At 33.2% G+C, this 21040-nt stretch overlaps 1 protein-coding gene across 1 annotated transcript in view; it reads right to left on the reverse strand.

Annotated features, from left to right (window-relative positions):
- The window catches only part of LOC143084313 (uncharacterized), a 47816-nt gene that overhangs the window by 15440 nt on the left and 11336 nt on the right, over positions 1 to 21040 (reverse strand). Inside the window, exons 6-10 of the mRNA XM_076260725.1 lie at positions 13556 to 14009; positions 9332 to 10104; positions 7951 to 7981; positions 6380 to 6651; positions 4005 to 4032 (exon numbers count right to left, since the gene is read on the reverse strand). Of these exons, the coding sequence (XP_076116840.1) occupies positions 4005 to 4032; positions 6380 to 6651; positions 7951 to 7981; positions 9332 to 10104; positions 13556 to 14009 (1558 nt within the window). The remainder of the gene's footprint in view (positions 1 to 4004; positions 4033 to 6379; positions 6652 to 7950; positions 7982 to 9331; positions 10105 to 13555; positions 14010 to 21040) is intronic.

Raw genomic sequence — 21040 nt, forward strand, 5'->3', positions numbered from 1 at the left:
GGAAATAACTCCAATAAGATGTCTTCCGATCACTCAAGTCAAAACAAACCAAATCATTCTCAAGAGTAGACGAACAATTTGGTGAAAACAGATTGCTAAAATCTTTTACGGTTTTAGAGATATAGCGATAACAAGAAAAAGGGGACGCGGGAAGATAACTCCTATAAGAATAAGTGTTCGGTCACACAGGGTGAGTTTTGAAACCCCCATTACTGTACAACATTATTGTCCAAACTAGAGGCTCTAACGAGCCTGTGTCGCTTACCTTAGTCTATGCGAATATTAAACAAAGGACGTAGATGGATTCATGACAAAATTGTGTTTTGGTGATGGTGATGTGTTTGTACATCTTACTTTACTGAACATTCTTCCTGCTCACAATTATCTGTATCTATAATGAACTTGGCCCAGTTTAGTTTCAGTTGAAAATGTAAGTAAAAATTTACAAATTTTATGAAAATTGTTAAAAATTGACTATAAAGGGCAATAACTCCTAAAGGGGTCAACTGAACATTTCAGTCATGTTGACTTATTTGTAAATCTTACTTTGCTGAACATTATTGCTGTTTACAGTTTATCTCTATCTATAATAATATTCAAGATAATAACCAAAAATAGCAAAATTTCCTTCAAATTACCAATTCAGGGGCAACAACCCAACAATGGGTTGTCCAATTCATCTGAAAATTTCAGGGCAAATAAATCTTGACCTGATAAACAATTTTATCCCATGTCAGATATGTCAGATTTGCTCTAAATGCTTCGGTTTCAGAGTTATAAGCCAAAAACTGCATTTGACCCCTATGTTTTTATTTTTAGCCATGGCGGCCATCATTGTGGGTCAACAAACACATTTTTTAAACTAGATACCCCAATGATGATTGTGACTAAGTTTAGTTAAATTTGGCCCAGTAGTTTCAGAGAAGAAGATTTTTGTAAAAGTTAACGACGCCGGACGCCAAGTGATGAGAAAAGCTCACTTGGCCCTTTTGGCCAGGCCACAATTAAAAGAATGTATGTTTCCCCAAACCCCTACCCACATTTTTGTAGGTGGGTAGGTAGGTAGGGTTTTTTTTTTTTTTTTTTTTTATATCTTGATATTTTTTTTAATATCCAACAGAGCTAAACAAATCGTTTATGTGTATGTCTGGCATATATAGCCATCTGTAGCAACTTAAATGTACGTGTTAAATTGTCTAAATGTTTGTAGCTCTCTGTGTCAGGTGTCAACTTGACATTAATTTTATTTGATTTCATTTGGATTTGTATCTCGAATTGTTCATGACTGTGATTTTTTCCCTCTTTGACAGTGATTCTGACTACTAAGTAGCAAACTGTTTTAAATATATATATGCATGTACTGTAGTTGTTCAACCTGAAGAATGTTCCATCAAACAATTTACCCTCTGACAGCTCAGGACTCAGATTTCATTTTGCTTCTGACATTGAGGAAATCACCAATATTAATTAAAATCAAATTTTCTTGCTTTCCTCTGAATTTCTTATTGTGACATCTAAAACAACGACAACCATGCCCAATGTCTTTACATAGAAAGAAAACATCTTTTTGGAGATCATTGGAAAAGATGCATATTGTCTACATTTGAGAAACAGATTCCAGTGTTCTCCCCAGGATTTTTGGATAGCGCTGTGGTAAGCGCGTGATTTTCCACAATTCTCAGTAACTTTGTCGCGTCGCGCGGTTGGTTTGTTATTGATTTTTACAGGTTGTGTTTGATAATTCTATAAACAATTGAATACGTGCCACCAGATAAGTTCTTCAATCTTCAATCTTTGTCGTGATGACAGAGTAATCTCTCTTGTAAATTATCCTCTCTTGTAAAATAATTATCACAAATGTAGTTTCTCCTTTGTACTTATATATTGTAGGTGGCGCTTTAAAAATATTATAGAATTATTGTATGAAGTGAAATAAATTGAAAAAAAATGGTTTATTAGGTTATTGAAATGGCATGAAAAATTAAAAATATAAAAAATTTAAAGAAATTTGTATCAAATTATCCACTAAAACGGTTTGTTTCTTCTATGTACTCTGCTAATAGTTGAATGATTGATATTTTCTGCATTTGGCAAATTGATTGTTAATAAATTATCTAGATCTGTTGGAATTTGTCCTGTTATGAAGTATATTTGATGAAATAATTTGTCTCTGGCATCTGAATACAGGTCACATTCAAAAAGGTAGTGTTGTACATTTTCTTTTTGTTTTTTTCAATCTTTTAGGTCTTTCCCTCCCAAATTATCTCCCTTACTGGCTGACATAACTTCCTGTTTACATTTGTGGCCTTTTTAGCATTAAATACTATTCCTTATCCAAGCCATCCTCTGTTTACATTAAATTTAAAGCAATATTTAAACAATATATATTGATGATTGGTTGACAAATATCGATATTCCATATATATCTACACAAAATTTTCGTTTTGTCTTATACCCTTATCCATTTGAAAAAGAGCCACGGATGGACAAGTAATCGTAATATACGGGCTTATAATGAATCCTTTGAAAACAGGGTTGCCTCCTTCAAACAATGCAGGTTTGACAGTTCGGTAGTAAACGCGAAAAAGTAATGATATAGTCATTGATGGTTCAATCAATGGTCGAGACCACGTTGTCAGAGAAGGGGGTAACACTTCCCTTATATTGTTTAGAAATGAACTTTTCAGCACCTGAGACATGCATTTAATGTCTCTGTCCATTCCTTTCTTAAGTTTCGGTATCTTTTAAAAGCGAAAAATTGGAGGAAGGAAATGTTAATTTGGCAGTAATAGTTTTGCAAATGGCCCCATTTTGATCATTTATTGAACTGGTCCCTACGATATTTGACATCGTTGGGTGAATTAACGATCTCTCGGATAAATAAACCAGTCGATCACGTGATCGGAATGTGTACAAAATAATTGTTTGAAATTAAAAAAACAATACCGCTGATTTTTGGTCACCATAAAATGATCATCGGCACCGGAAACAACCCCGAAAAATTTCCGGAAATAAAAAAAAAATGTTGCAAAAAAACGGAATAAAAACTTTTGAGTCGGCGGGATTTCTCTGAGTCGGTCGGGCGAGGGGAAACAAACCATATTTTTATTTTGGCCCCAGGTGAGCTAAAAATCCTTTCGATATGTTGTACGACAAAAAAACATCGCAGACGGCAGAAGAAGAAGAAAAAAAAGTAATCAGAAGAAAAACAAAAGGTCTTTCCACGAAAAGTGAGTGGAAAGACCTAATTAATGTTTCAAATGGGCATTGGATCGACACTGATCTTTTAACAGGAAATTGCTGATACAAACCTATGATATATGTTTCATAAAAATCAGACAGGAATTTTTCATACGACAAAACAGAAATACGCACAAACATATATGCAGACAGATGAAAGGACGGACGCCTGAAATGTATATGCCACCTGCAACGCGTTGTGCAGGGGGCATCAAGTATAAGGCATAACTATCAACATTAAAAACATCAAACAGTATCTCTAACAGTCATTATATGATACTCAAAATGTCAGGGAATATATCAAGTCATATACAGTGATACACATGCAGTTTTAAAGTATAATAGTTTTACTTGCCAATGGGTGTATCACAAGTGTTTGGTATCCAAATAACATTATCATGTTTGTAGATAATTTTTCATTCTACTCAAACATTATTCTAAATGCTTGTCAAATACAATTGGTAGATACAAAGGTTGAACATGAATCTGTTTACACACCTCTAAGTTTGTTTATGCTTTCGTGGAGACAATATTGGTGTGATTACTTATGGTGCATTTACTCACAATGTCTTAAGTGCAGTTTGTTAAATATCGATCTGGGCATTAAGATAACACCTAAAACAAGGAACATGCAAACAAAATTATATATCTCTTTTCAACTGTTAGGGGTTTATATTAATTAATTAATTAATATATGTTTTATGTTAGTTTGCATTCTTTGGCAGAATAATTTAGAAATACTATATGAAAAATAAGACACTTACTAGATTTTACTCGTTTTCTCCTCTTAACCTGCAAATAAATTGATACAAAAGATTAATGCCTGCATGCGTCATTGTACCAGGTCAGGAATATGACAGTTGTTGGGTTAGTTTCGTTTGATGTGTTATATTATTTGATTTTGCCATTTGATTAGGGACTTTCCGTTTTGAAATTTTCTCAGATTTTTATGATTTCACTTTTTAGTTATCTTCAGAACTTGATCGAGTAGAACCTACTTTTCATAATACTTTAAGGACAATTGTTGTATAAATTGAAATTTGTACTAAAATAAAGATTCCAATTAGATTAACAACATATCACAAAATATTCAAATAAAGAATTCCTATCCCTTTCCCCTTCTCCATTTGTTTAGGACAAATAAAATCATCTTTGAACAAGATTGGCAAGATTCAAACGATACCATACTGTGGATTCATTTTTATTCATGGTACTAATATAATACAAATTTTCGTGGGTTTCTTGAGTCCCAGCAAACCACAAATTTAATAATACCGAAAATTTTGTAATGACTTGGATATTTTATCTGGTTGACATGCAATCAAAATGGTTGTTAAAACGTGTTTTTGAAATAAAAATATAGTAATATTTTGATAAAAAAATGATCAAATTCTTAATATATCAGTGAGATTTTTTTTTTAATTGTTTAAATGCATTCATTGTATATATTAAACGCAAACTGTCTATTACTGTGTCATAATTTGCTTGCTGATTAAATACCAATAGAAATAAGAACCAGTCATTACCTGTTAAATATCATACCTTTCATTACTTTGATTTATTGACAAAATTTTAATAAGGTAGGATAAGGTAGGAGAAGGTAGGATACGGTAGGATAAGGTAGGATAAGGTAGGATATGGTAGGATATGGTAGAATAAGGTAGGGTAAGGTAGGAGAAGGTAGGATAATTAGGACACAAATTGCTTTTCAAACAACATTTCAATAAATTGCTGTAGAAGCGTTTTTGTTTACCTAACTATTTGACTTTGTTCTCACTGGCAATTACCAAGCCAGGATCTGACATTTCAAAATCTTTACAGTGATTTCTCTCTTTTGTATATCATCATTTAAACAGAAATCCAAGAAAATAGGTACTTGATACATCTTTTTTGATATTTTTGAAACAGCTATCCACTAATTATCGTATCCCACGAACCGTCTTTGTATCTCTATCTATAAGAGTTGATACCCACGGAAATAAATGAATTAACATAAAATGGTCCATAACCAAAGCGGCAAAATTATTGTAAAATGAATTATCTTTCATTGTTTTGTTAACCCCCTATATCTATTATCGCTAATAATCAACTGCTTTCTGGTTTGGTTATTGTATGCCATTGTTCTTCAAATGTCTTCAATTTGGTACTTAGCAACATCAAAATGAAGGGAATACATATAAACCTGCATCTGCTAATCTTTCACTTGTATTTCCTATCATGTTTTTTTTAAAAGAGGGTTGCTGCTTACAAGGAAGTTATCAAACCAAGAATTCCAAATGATGAAATTGAAATCATTCTTTCGTAAAATTTTTAGGACGCCTTCACGAGTTGGTTGACCGTTATGGAATAACCGTTTCACAGATGATATCGGATATGTTCCCTATGTCATAACTATAATTCCCTTCCCTTTTCACGAATATGACCTACCAAATTAGACTATATAATAACATAAGCATTACGACGGGTGCCACATGTGGAGCAGGATCTGTTTACCCTTTCAGAAGACCTGAGATCTTTCCCAGTTTTGGTGGAGTTCGTGTTGATTAGTCTTTAGTTTTCAATGTTGTGGCTTGTGTTCTACTATTTGTCTGTTTGTATTTTTTTGTTTTTTAGCCATGGCGTTGTCAGTTTATTTTTTATCTATCAGGTTGACTGTCCCTTTGGTATCTTTCGCCCCTTCTTTCACGAGAACCTGAGATCGCACATGTTTTTGTGGGATTCATGTCGCTTAGTTTAAGGGGAATTGTTATGTAGACTGTGCGTTTATATCTATTTGTTAACTATCGTTCCTTTTCCTTCGTCTTTTCATTGTCACTTTTTTTGCTTTGCTAATTACAATTACTACTGTCATATTGTATACACATCTCTGTCTACTACATCTGTCTACTGTTGAAGGGTGTATGATATATTTAGGAGCAGTTTGGGTTTTAGGGGTTTTGTGGAAGCTGTATATATGATATTCATATTACAAATCTACTTTTTCAATAATTAATAAAAGTGAAATGAGATGAACCTTCTCAAAATGTGAAGTCATAATTGCCAAAGGCAAATATGAATGAATCGTGGATAAAAAACGGGAAAAATCTCATAGAGATGAATTGATAAAAAGTACAAGGCAACAATAGTATTAATAGCTTACCATACACAGTTTGTGTGTTGTTATTTCTAACTTTCTTAAACCTTTCTCTAAGTCTGCAAACTTGGCCGAATAGTTTTCTTTCAAATTTACAAGTGTTAAAAACTTGACTATCTGTGCATTCTCTGGGTAGTTGTCTTCCATATCACACCATTCTATCTCTTCCATTCCAAGATGCAGCGCTAAATCATGTATCATGCGTTTAGTGCAATTAACAGAAAAACGAAGCAACTCTGGATTACTTGGAGCCTGACATAAAGCATCTACACTTAAACCTAAAATTATTATAAAAACTTTTGAACTAGATATAAGATTATATAAAACATAACTTTGCATGTGTTTCTTAGTGCTTGGCTGTTAAGGTTGATAACTAATGTGCATGCTCAGTTTTCAGTAATCAAGGATTAGTTATATATTCTCTATTTTTATGTACGACTTTTGCTTACTTTAAATTGCATTGCCCTGATACATTAAAGGTTGTGTCCAATGCCATGCCATAGAAAAACTGGCCTCCATTTTCCAACCAGGAGTGGTGAAGATATTGTTAAACATCAACAAACAATCAATCTATTCAATGTATTTTATTCAAGTGTGATGAAGGTATTGTTAACATCAACAAACAAACAATAAATCTATTCAATGTACTAGCCATGGAAAAAGTGGCCTCCTTTATATAGCCAAGTGTGGTGAAGGTATTGTTAAACATCAACAAACAATCAATCTATTCAATGAACCAGCCATGGAAAAACAGGCCTCCTTTATATAGCCAAGTGTGGTGAAGGTATTGTTAAACATCAACAAACAATCAATCTATTCAATGTATTACCAATGGAAAACTGGCCGTCATTATATAGCCAAGAGTGGTGAAGGTATTGTTAAACATCAACAAACAATCAATCTATTCAGTGTATTATCAATGGAAAAGTGGCCTCCATTATATAGCCAAGAGTGGTGAAGGTATAGTTAAACATCAACAAACAGTCAATCTATTCAATGTACCAGCCATGGAAAAACTGGCCTCCTTTATATAGCCAAGAGTGGTGAAGGTATTGTTAAACATCAACAAACAATCAATCTATTCAATGTACTAGCCATGGAAAACTGGCCTCCTTTATATAGCCTATCCTATATTAAAGGGTTTTTCAGAGGCAATTACCTGTTGGCATAGCACTTGAAAGGTAGGTGTCAAAATCATGCAAATCGAAAGTGACGTATATTCTATGGTCCATAACATTGTGTTGAAGTTCATAAGAGGCAGATGTATAATAATTGCTTAATCTGAGGAATCATCATCAGTGGTCGTTTAAATGTTGTTGGACAAGTGAAGCAATGTAAAGGGATGACAAACTGTGTTAATAATTGTTTAATATGAAGTGTAAACAAACGTGTACTTTTGTGAGAAAGAATAACATAAATAGCATGAATAGTAAGGAGGTACACGAGAAAGTAAAATTAATGTGATTTTACTTTATATATTACTTCTGCAGAAATCAGACCTCCCAAAGTTAATATGACTATAAAATGAATTATGTAGTCTTCGGTGGTTGATCAAAATTAGCAAATTAAATGTTTACCTGGACAATCAGAATCACACTGCACTTGTTCCTATAACACAAAAGGAAAAAAACTAAATGCATTTGTAATAACAATTCATTTTCACATTCACAGTGTTTAGTGAATAACAAAATCACCACATCATCTAGTTTTCCGATTTAGAAAAGACTTAGAGGTGTTAATATAACCAGAAATATTCTTTTTACACTCTGCGTTTTTGTTAGTTGTTTTTCTCCTTTGTACTGCTTTGACAAGTTTAGTCCTTTTCTACTGATTTTGATAGTTTGTTATTATGTTGTACTGTTACATAACTATCCAAGGTTACTGGGAGAGTTTGGTAACAGCAAACATGTTTAATCCCAGAAAACTCTGTCCCAAGTCACGAGCCTTTAATTAATTTATAGTTTGTTGTTTGTGCTGTATATCATATGTGGTTTTGGTTTATTGTTATGTACATTAATCACGATGTTATATCTTGTGTTTGCACTTTTTTACATTTGTCATGTAGGGTACTGTAATTAAAACTATTATAATGTTTACTAGGGCGCATCTTTATACGACCGCAGAGGTTGAACCCTAAACACAGACAATTATGTATAACTCTTCATTAGCTTGATACAGCTCTGAATTTGCATTGTGAGTAATTATTTGACACATCATAGGTTTCTGACACAAAATGAATGGGGTTTAAGAACTGAAAAATTTGAAATTGGTATATATCTAATATGGTCAAATATCCAAAGTCTAAATTAACAGCGGCTATATTCAGCATATCAAAGAACCCCAATTATTCAATTTCTTCTCATATCAAACACAGCTTGATTTTGGACCAATATAAGGACCAATTTGAAAACTGGCATAACAGCCGTTTTTCCAAACCTAAGAAAATATGCAAGTGAACATTTTATTCAGTTGGAATTCATTGAAAATCTGTAAGATCAACATCTTACTAATTTAAATCAATTAACTACTGTTATGCTAATTCAATTTTTTCTCTAGATTTTATAGTTGAAGTGATGGAGCCAAATAAATAAGGTAAATTTAACCCCTCCACAGTTTGCCCCTGTCCCAGGTCACTGGCCTTTGTTAGTCTTGTATGATTTTTAATTTTAGTTTCTTGTGTATAATTCGGAGTTTAGTATGACGTCTATTATCACTGAACTAGTTACATATTTGTTTAGGGGCCAGCTGAAGGACTCCTCCGGGTGCATATTTTCTCGCTCCATTGGTGGCCTTCGGCTGTTGTCTGCTGTATGGTCAGGTTGTTGTCTCTTTGACACATTCCCCATTTCCATTCTCAATTTTATCAGTATGTAAGGGCAACCACTTTTTTTAAAAATCAGCTTATAACGCTGGCCATGTTGATGTATCTGTAGCTACTTATCTTACAGATCCACTCACCTCTTTCTGGTTCCAGATACTCCAATAGTGTTTTATGTTTTCACCATGTTTGCAAAAACATTCTTTTGTTTCAACACCTATCTTTTCATCTGGAGTGAAACAGCTTAATTTTGAACAGGAATACTCTGTATGAAATGGTAGCTTGTTGCTAGTTTTACAATGAATAGTGGAATGATAAAATTCTGAAATTCTCTCCAAAGTAATAAACAAGCATTCTCTGACACTAGTGGCTATTTCAGGTATTATCAACCCCTTGGAGCGCTTGTGGACTAGGTACAATAAGATCTTGTTTCCTTCTACACAGATAACAATGTCATGCTCTTTATCAACTGATAACCCAACAAACCCAGAAAACATAAGTTTCCTACCACGGTATTGTTTTAATGTCCACATACTGAGACATGCGCATATTAGACGGTTTGGTAAGGCTGGAGGTATGATGGTTCCTTTGAAAACAAAAGCTAAACTGAGAGTCCTCTCTGGTGTACATTCGTGTGTCAAGTAATCTGTATCGTGTCTTTGTGTTAGCATACAGGGTACAAAGAAGTGTTCCACTGGTAGACGACTTCCTGTTTTTGAATCATATCTACGCTGCTCAGATACGATATCTAGGTGTATCAGCATATCAAATATGTACTCTTTAAATGGTAAAATCTGACGGAATTCTTCTTGCTCCCAAATCTGGTAGAGGTCTAATTTTTGTATCATTCCATTTATAGACATCTTTTTGAAGGTTTTCCTTATTTTCTCTTCTTTTGGCCAGAATTCAACATCTATGAAAATGAAAATAAAAAAAGAATATCTTAAGATTTTAAATTAAGATTTTAGATTTAAGTCAAAAATATATTAACATTATAAGGTATTAATTTACTAAATCGCCCACCTAGATCAGAATAGGAAAACAAACTAATCTTGATAATTCAATTAAATGTCCTATTTCAAAACAAAGTAATTTTCTTATTCTGTATGCAAAGCATCTGATGATAAAAATTGAATACTTTCCAATATAGAAAAATATTACCGCAAAAAAGCATGCATATTTCTTTAATAATGTTCACAATATTAGAGAGAATCTGTATAATTTTTGTACAAGCAACATAAATGGCAATGGTGAAATGTGATCTGAATGTATAGTTCAATCTTGCTTCTTCTTATGATGAAAAAGAATGTATTTTAGTTATAAAGTCCTTTACCACATTTTGTTTCTAAATGATTTTGTTTTTGGTTTGATTATCATTGTTTTAATGTAAGTGATTGTTTATTTGAAGCCAGATAGTGGTTATGAAACCGACCAAAGTTGCGAATTTTTTTTTTCATTTTACAATTTAAAAGACTTAAATCATTTAATGGTTTATAGAAAATAATGCTACTGTAATTTACGTATTTAAGGGAAATCACCAATCATAAACAAACTGAACGACAACACAATACAAAAGTGAAAACGAGAAGAAAGTCCATTAGGTATGTTTAAATTAGTGTATTTCCTAACAACATTTGTAAAGCTGTTGATCGTCCATCTTAATTTAAACACGGATTTTTTTCTTGCAATTTTATTTTGCTGGGGAGATTATGTTTAAAGAAAACAGAGCCATCAATGATAAGTTTTAAAGAGTTTCATCCCTTGTTTTCAAAATCATCATCTAAACAAAGGTCTATAAAACGTCACAATGAAAACTATATGTTTTTAAAACAATATATGGTTGTTCTCTTAAAATTTCAACTCAAAAGATGATGTATGGCATTAACCTTGTCAGTTAATTGCTGTCTTTGATATACTAGTATTCTTATTCAAAAGTATTTTGAACAGATTTTGACTTCATCTAAATAATACATTCCTTTGACTTGATTAAGTCTTATTTTATTTGCCAGCCATGGTATATAATAGTTCAATAGTTAATAACTGGATTGATCACAGGCAGTGTCCTTCTAACATTCTAATATTATATTAATTTTACAAGAAATTCATGCTCCGTTTTTTAGGTTCAGATTTCAGGATGAGATTTCAACAATAAATTGAGAAGATTTGCAATTTAGATTTTGGCTACAAATACTTCATTTTCACAGGTGTATGAGTTGAGTATGAATATAACAACTACACTTTGTCTCAAACATAATTGTGTTGGTCCTTAATTGAAACCCGGATAGGAATACTTGCATTTTCAAAGTTTCTATACATTGTTGAGATATTCTATATTTAGAAACTATGTAGTTTTATAGTTATACCTAAACCTTTATACTTATTAAATAACAGTTTCAGTTTAAACTAAAAAAACTTTTTTTTTTTAAATTTGCAATTGTGTTTTTACAAACATTACAAAACGTAAGTTAAATCAGCCATCATCTTCAAATTTTCATAAATATTAATGCTGTGAATATAAACTAAAGGCTCCAAGTATAGCATGTGTCTCTCACCTGATATTTTTGTTTACAATTAATGCATGAAATAATGCAACCATTATAATTTTGTTTTAGCTTCAGAGATATATGCCAAAAACTGCATGTTGCCCTTATGTTCCATATTTAGCCATGTCTCACTCTGCCATGTTGCGAATTGGTTGGCAGGCAGGGTCATCCGACACATTTCTTAAACTTAATATTTTAATGATAATTGTGACTAAGTTTGGTTAAATTTGTCTCAGTAGTTTCAGTAGAGACTTTTGTAAAAGATCACAAAAATTTACGAAAAATTGTTCAAAAATTAGTAAGGGTTTTGCGGAAACCAGTGTCTCTTTGACTTTTGTTTTGAGTCGCAGGCTCAACAAAAATTGGGAAAGAATTATTAAAAAATAATTCATCTAGATACTATCTTTTGATTGCAAGAAAGCTTCTGTTCAAGTTTGGTAAAAATCCAGGATGGTTTATGAATATAATTAATGTTTTAAAAAACTTCAACTGTAGACTGTATGTTCTGTATGTTCTGTTAACACTAAGTCTATTTATAAATAATATACGGAAAAACAGGAAATAAATTTTTACAAAATTTCCTTATAGGTATTAGCTTCTTATCATAAACAACATGCACACATTTCTGTCCAAATTTGGTACAAATCCAGTACAGTTTAAGAACGTTTTAAAATTTTAAAACACTAACCACAGAGTGAAAGTTATGTTACCTGAAAAAAAACTAAGTCCATTTATAAGTAAAATACGGAATAATAGGATTTTTTTTTTACAAAATTTACTTCTGGATACTAACTTATAATCATAAATAAGCTTCTGTCCAAGTTTGGTAAAAATCCAGGATAGTTTAAGAAAGTTTTTGAAATTTATTAAAACGACGATGGCGCCGACGACAATGTAGTTCGTTATTTCTCGCTTTTCCATCAGGCGCGACAAAAATGACTTTAAAGGGCAGTAACTTCTTATTGAGTCAATTGACCACATTTTTTATCATGTTGACTTATTCATGTTATTTGTAGATCTTAGTTTGGTTAAATTTGTCTCAGTAGTTTTAGGAGAAGATTTTTGTAAGATTACAAAAAATTAGGATAAAATTTTATTAAAAGACAATAACTTTTTAAGGTGTCAATTCACCATTATGGTCATTTTGACTTATTTGTAGATCTTACTTGGCTGAACACTATTGCTGTATACAGTTTATTTCTATATATAATAATAATATTCAAGATAACCAAAAAATGCAAATTTCCTTAAAACATTACCAAAAATTCAGGGGCAGCCACCCAACAACAAGTTATCTGATATGTAGGAAAATTCCAGGGCAGATAGATCTTGACCTGATAAACAATGTTACCCCATGTCAGATTTGCTCTAAATGCTTTGATTTCAGATATATTAGCCAACATCCAAATTTTACCCCCATGTTCTATTTCAGCCATTGCGTTCATCTTGGTAGGTTGGACGGGTCATCGGACACATTTTTAAAACTATATACCCCAATGATGATTGTGGCCACGTTGGTTAAATTTTGCACAGTTGTTTCAGAGGAGAAGATTTTTGTAAAAATTAACAACGGACGACGACCGACGGACGACAGACGATAAGTGATGAGAAAAGCTCACATGGCCCTTTTAGCTAGGTGAGGTAAAACTGATCAATTTTGACTAACTAATACATAAAAGTTCTGGCAAACCAACAAAAAGATTAGTATAGGGCACCGTTCAACAGTCCTCAGTGCTCTGGAAAATTGCTGGTTATCAATATTTTGGTATGTTAGTGTTTTACCAGCCATATCATCACTACTCACTGAAAATATATACACACCTGTAATGAAAGATCTCATAACTTCCACCATAAGAAGGGGACTGATGATAACATTATCTCTAAGTTGTGGGGTATCAAAATACACAATCTTCCCTAGAGAATGCTGAAAATGTAGAAAATCTGTTAGCTGCTCAGGAGACAGGACAGACACCTCACTGATGGCATTTAATTCTTTAATTTCAGCCAATGACATAATTTGTTTCCCTTCTGCCACCAGTTCAGCGATCTCGAGCTCCAGTGGAACACATGCATTTGGCATCCTTTCACCCCAACATGGGTGGTTGAATGTAAGTTCTGTAATTGTTTTCTTCAGAACTTCTATTTCAGGGTCAGCTTGATCTTTTGCATTGACAAATATTAAAGGCCTAAGGACCAGATGATGTTGTCCTTCATGGTCTTTAAACAACTCCTCAATTCCACTATAAAGCTCTTCACGTCTTGTCTCAACACTCTCCTGTTGAAAATAAAAAGTTGAAAGAAAAATTCGTAAGGGTTCTGCGGAACCCAGTGTCTCAACTACTCTTTCTGTTAATCGCAGGCTCAACAAAAATGAGGAAATAAATCAATAAAATATTCCTGTTGATATTATCTTTAAATTGTAAGAACCTTCTGTCCAAGTTTGGTAAAAATCCAGGATAGTTATTGAATCTAATACTGTTTAAAAACTTTCAACTGCAGACTAAATGTAATGTTAACTGGAAGAAAACTAAATTAACCTAGATCTTAGACTTTCAAAGATAACAGACTGGAACTGTTAGCAGTTGTTAAATCTTACATTCCAAGGGGAATAAAATGAAAAGGGTCTTTTGAAAGAAAAACTTGCTATTGATATTTTTGTTTGGTAATTCACTTTACCTACCTCATGTACCTAGTAAAGAAACACAATTAAACAAAATAAGTCACATTTAATAAGTTGACAATAAATCTAAAACAGGTCAAGAGTGTATTTGCATGAACATATGGCTATTGTTTAAGTTCAATTTTTTGTTGATAAAAAATTGAACTTATTTTAAAACAAAGCATGAATCGTCATCATGCATTCCCTGTCCAGATTTTAGATTTCACCAACTGTAACATCACTGAAGATACATTTATTGTTGAAACGTGCATCTGGTGCAGAATCACTAAATGCTAAAGTTTCATATCATCAATAGTTATCAAAGGTACCAGTATTATAATTTAATAGGCCACACGCGCGTTTCGTCTACATTAGGCTCATCAGAGACGCTCAGATCAAGATAGTTATAAAGCCAAACAAGTACAAATTGTAGAGCATTGAGGACACAAAATTTCAAAAAGTTGTTCCAAATACGGCTTAGGTAATCTATTCCTGGGATAAGAAAATCCTAAGTTTTTAAAATCAAAGAGCAGATTGTTCTTAGCGATATGATTGCCATTGTTTTCATTGATTCATGTATTAGTATTATTTTCAAAAATAATTCAACTGCACGTGTCAAATGCTCGTAAAATGTAGTTTACGTAATCTTAATTTTTTATTCAACTTTAAAAATAGCCAATCCTCGATACAAGTGTATGAACAATGTACTTATTGTGTTTTATTTTTGTACTATCAATTCCAAGTTAGTTTACTTTCCACAGCAGTCACTGAGAATGAGAGAAGGTATTTCACTTCCTACCTTAATTTAATTATCACCTATTTTCCTACGTGAATTCTAGGTGGAACCCCATTCCTAACTCTTTAAATATTTAATTTCCTTTTGGTCAGTGGGCATGACTTCTTTCCGTACACATTCCTCTGTTTAAATTGCGATCAGTTTTAATATAATAAGACGTCTATCGACAGAATGATTTAATTTTTCTCGACGTATCATCGTTTGACGAAAGTTACTTACGGAAGGGAGACAACTCAAAGCAATAATATGGAAGACTCCATTTTGGCATAAGGGGTGTTCTAGATGTGGACTACATCTATTTTAATTTATATGATGCATATGATTTCAAATTATGCAACAATAACCCTCAATAGCAGACAGACATAGAAAGGATCTTGTGAGTTTCAAATTAATCAATGGAGTGGGGAATCCAGAGCAACCATTCAAGCTGATATCCCTTCAAGTTGAGAAAACTATACGCATGCGCAAATTACCTAACCAAACCCTAGACTTGTGATTTGTAGCAAGGACGTATATGTAAATGTTAATTAACGACCATCATTTCTTAATGGAAGCACTATATCAAATATCAGTTTCATAACGGTAACATATAAGAAAACTCCACTTCAGTTCTTGTATGACAGAAATACATGTATCGATTGGAATTCAGAGAGCTCTCGCATGTTATTAACTAGAGGCTCTAAAGAGCCTGTGTCACTCACCTTGGTCTATGTGAATATTAAACAATGGACGCAGATGGATTCATGACAAAATTGTGTTTTGGTGATGTGTTTGTAGATCTTACTTTACTAAACATTCTTGCTGCTTACAATTATCTCTATCTATAACAGTACTTTCTGTGGAAAATGTTATTGAAAATCTTCAAATTTTACGAAAATTGTTAAAAATTGACTGTGAAGGGCAATAACTCCTTAGGGGGTCAATTAACTATTTTAGTCATACTGACTAATTTTTAGTTCTTACTTTGCTGTACATTATTGCTGTTTACAGTTTATCTCTATCTTGAAGCTCTAAAGAGCCTGTGTCGCTCACCTTGGTCTAAGTGAATATTAAACACAGGACGCAGATGGATTCATGACAAAATTGTGTGATGGTGATGTGTTTGTACATCTTACTTTACTGACAATTCTTGCTGCTTACAATTATTTCTATCTACAATTAACTTGGCCACAATGTTTCAGAGGAGAAGATTTTTGTAAAGGATTACTAAGATTTACGAAAAATGGTTAAAAATTGACTATAAAGGGCAATAACTCCTAAAGGGGTCAACTAACCATTTCGGTCATGTTGACTTATTCGTAGATCTTACTTTGCTGACATTTATTGCTTTTTACAGTTTATCTCTATCTATAATAATATTCAAGATAATAACAAAAAACAGCAAAATTTCCTTAAAATTACCAATTCAGGGGCAGCAACCCAACAACAGGTTGTCCGATTCATCTGAAAATTTCAGGGCAGATAGATCTTGACCTGATAAACAATTTTACTCCATGTCAGATTTGCTCTTAATGCTTTGGTTTTTGAGTTATAAGCCAAAAACTGAATTTTACTCCTATGTTCTATTTTTAGCGGTGGCGGCCATCTTGGTTGGTTGGCTAGGTCATGCCACACATTTTTAAAACTAGATACTCAAATGATGATTGTGGCCAAGTTTGGTTTAATTTGGCCCAGTAGTTTCAGAGGAGAAGATTTTTGTAAAAGATTACTAAGATATACGAAAAATGGTTAAAAGTTGACTATAAAGGGCATAAACTCCTAAGGGGGTCAACTGACCATTTCAGTCATGTAGACTCATTTGTTAATCTTACTTTGCTGAACATTATTGCTGTTTAAAGTTTATCTCTATCTATAATAATATTCAAGATAATACCCCAAAACAGCAAAATTTCCTTAAAATTATCAATTCAGGGGCAGCAACCCAACAACAGGTTGTCCGATTCATCTGGAAAATTTCAGGGCAGATAGATCTTGACCTGATAAACAATTTTACCCAATGTCAGATTTGCTCTAAATGTTTTGGTTTTTGAGTTATAACCAAAAAACTGCATTTTACCCCTATGTTCTATTTTAGCTGTGGCGGCCATCTTGGTTGGTTGGCCAGGTCACACCACACATTTTTTAAACTAGATACCCAAATGATGATTGTGGCAAAGTTTGGTTTAATTTGGCCCAGTAGTTTGAGAGAAGAAGATTTTTGTAAAAGATTACTAAGATTTTACGAAAAATGGTTAAAAATTGACTATAAGGGCAATAACTCCTAAAGGGGTCAACTGACCATTTCGGTCATGTTGACTTATTTGTAAATCTTACTTTGCTGAACATTATTGCTGTTACAGTTTATCTCTTATCTATAATAATGTTCAGGATAATAACCAAAAACAGCAAAATTGCCTTAAAATTACCAATTCAGGGGCAGCAACCCAACAACGGGTTGTACGATTCATCTGACAATTTCAGGGCAGATAGATCTTGTCCTGATGAACAATTTTACCCCGTCAGTTTTGCTCTTAATGCTTTGGTTTTTGAGTTATAAGATAAAAACTGCATTTTACCCCTATTTTTAGCTTTGGCGGCCATCTTGGTTGATTGACCGGGTCATCGGACACATTTTTTAAACTAGATACCCCAATGATGATTGTGGCCAAGCTTGGTTAAATTTGACCCAGTAGTTTCAGAGAAGAAGATTTTTGTAAAAGTTAACGACGCCGGACGACGGACGACAGACGACGGACGCCGGACGCCAAGTGATAAGAAAAGCTCACTTGGCCCTTCGGGCCAGGTGAGCTAAAAATGGGGAATTCCTTCTGACGTGTTTCTAAATTTATAAAAACACTAAATATAAATACTGCTTAATTCTGATTTTCTGTGTTGTTAAAAACACCCATACAAGACAAGAGAAAGAGCGAAACATGAACATTATGAGAAGAACATTACAGGACAGTTGTTTAAGTTCAATCCTTTTGTTTTCTATACCATTTCAAGCAAGATAAACTCAAGAATCTAAGATGTTCCTTGTTGTTTTGAATAAAACGGTTGACGTGAGGGCATGGCCCTGAGTCAATGGTATAAGTCCACAGATTGCTTAAAAGCAATCGTATCCCCAAAAAATCAAGTTTTGTAAACAAGAAATTAAAAAAAAATGACTATATAATTGATATTCATGTCAACACCGAAGTGCTGACTACTGGGTTGGTGATACCTCCAGGGACGAAACGTCCACCAGCAGTCGCATCAAACCAGTGGTATAATAGTTATCAAAGGTACCAGGATTATAATTTAATACACCAGATGCGCGTTTCGTCTACATAACCCCATCAGTGACGCTCAGATCAAAATAGTTATACAGCCAAACAAGTACAAAGTTGAAGAGCATTGAGGACCCAAAATTCCAAAAAAATGTTCCAAATGCGGCTGAGGTAATCTATTCCTTGGATAAGAAAATCCTAAGTTTTTCGAAAAAAAATCAAAGTTTTGTAAACAGGAAATTTATAAAAAAAAATGACCATAAAATTGATATTCATCTGAACACCGAGGTCCTGACTACTGGGCTGTTGAAATAAAACTGGATTAAATATAAACTTTAACATTTAAACTAAGCAATTGTTAAAGTCAATAGACCATGCCCGAGAGTGACACGGCAAAGAAAATGCAAACTTTAACATTTAAACTGAGCAATTGTTTAAAGTCAATAGACCATGCCCGAGAGTGACACAGCAAAGAAAATACAAACTTTAACATTTAAACTGAGCAATTGTTATAGTCAATAGACCATGACCGAGAGTGACACGGCAAAGAAAATACAAACTTTAACATTTAAACTGAGCAATTGTTTAAAGTCAATAGACCATGACCGAGAGTGACACGGCAAAGAAAATACAAACTTTAACATTTAAACTGAGCAATTGTTTAAAGTCAATAGACCATGCCCGAGAGTGACACGGCAAAGAAAATGCAAACTTCAACATTTAAACTGAGCAATTGTTATAGTCAATAGATCATGACCGAGAGTGACACGGCAAAGAAAATACAAACTTTAACATTTAAACTGAGCAATTGTTTAAAGTCAATAGACCATGCCCGAGAGTGACACGGCAAAGAAAATACAAACTTTAACATTTAAACTGAGCAATTGTTATAGTCAATAGACCATGACCGAGAGTGACATGGCAAAGAAAATACAAACTTTAACATTTAAACTGAGCAATTGTTTAAAGTCAATAGACCATGCCCGAGAGTGACACGGCAAAGGAAATACAACTGAGCAATTGTTTAAAGCCAATAGACCATGCCCCAGAGTGACACGGCAAAGAAAATACAAACTTTAAAGGGGCACTAGCTGTCAAATTGATTGTAACCGATTTGACTCAAATTCTCATATTTGGTTTATAACAATGTAAAACATTTATCCAAACTATCAAAAGTCTAAAATAAACAGTTTACAGAGCATGGAGTAGATAATATATAGGTTCGTTTCGTGTGTATTTTAGTCCAGACGCCATCTAATTAACTATCGATTTGACCTCAGATGACCATATAAGCGATGTAAACAAAAATAAAGATACGAATAGATTAAACCAACACGTGCAATTGCATTTTTATAGGTCTGTTTGATTTTATTTTATAGATTAAAAATAGATGTTTCTCATTGTTTTTAACCGTATAAGAATGATTTTATGTGCATCGAATTAGTAATCAAATGATTTACCGTAGTTTCACTTTCATTGTTGACATTCTTTTTCTTTAAATAGCCAGTACACGTACAATGCATGCGTTATCAATCTCTAGCTAGGGGTTAACTTGAAGTTCACATGAATACCGGTTAGAATGATGATGACGTTTTCACTTGCAAGTGAATCAGTCAAAAATTATGTTTAATCGCTTATTTCAACAAAATTAAAGGAAATTGATTGCTAAAAGCAAATTATTATTTCATTATTCCAATTTGATTAATGATTGATCTAAAAAAAATCATACTTTATTTTTTTATATATATCGTAGCTAGTGCCCCTTTAACATTTAAACTAAGCAATTGTTAAAGTCAATAGACCATGCCCAAGAGTGACACGGCAAAGTAAATACAAACTTTAACATTTAAACTGAGCAATTGTTATAGTCAATAGATCATGACCGAGAGCGACACGGCAAAGAAAATACAAACTTTAACATTTAAACTGAGCAATTGTTTAAAGTCAATAGACCATGCCCGAGAGTGACACGGCAAAGAAAATACAAACTTTAACATTTAAACTGAGCAATTGTTATAGTCAATAGATCATGACCGAGAGTGACACGGCAAATAATCACCATGACAATGAGATGTATCAAATTGAATATTAATACAATTCCAAACCAAATATCATTTACTTATCGTCCTTCCCTACGCCTATATCACTCTGCTCTGTCACTCATTAATTCTCGTATCAAGACTTCAAAACGAGACCAGGCATTATCAGCGACGTCACAATGTGAGAGGAGAAGTTATCAGCGATGTCACAATGCGAGAAGAGACATTATCAAGCTTGCTTTCGTCAAGCGTAAAACTGTCTTAGGGAGAGGGGAAAAGACCAGTAATAGAACGATAAACAGATAATCGGGTTTAGTACGTATAGATATCGTAAAATATCAGCCCCTCGACACAATGTAAAACTTTTTAGCTCGTTCGCTACGCTCACTCACCAAAAAGGTTCACATTGTGGCTCGCTGCTGATATGTTACGATATCAATGTGTAGAAAACCCGATAATCTATACTTATCTATAAGTGGTTCTTCATATATTCTACTATGTTTATAGGCCCTGTAATCTGATCTTTAGTCTATTACCCACAAATATATTAGAATCCTGTTCTTT

Source organism: Mytilus galloprovincialis, chromosome 7 (genome assembly GCF_965363235.1).
Source record: "Mytilus galloprovincialis chromosome 7, xbMytGall1.hap1.1, whole genome shotgun sequence".
NCBI lineage: Eukaryota > Metazoa > Mollusca > Bivalvia > Mytilida > Mytilidae > Mytilus > Mytilus galloprovincialis.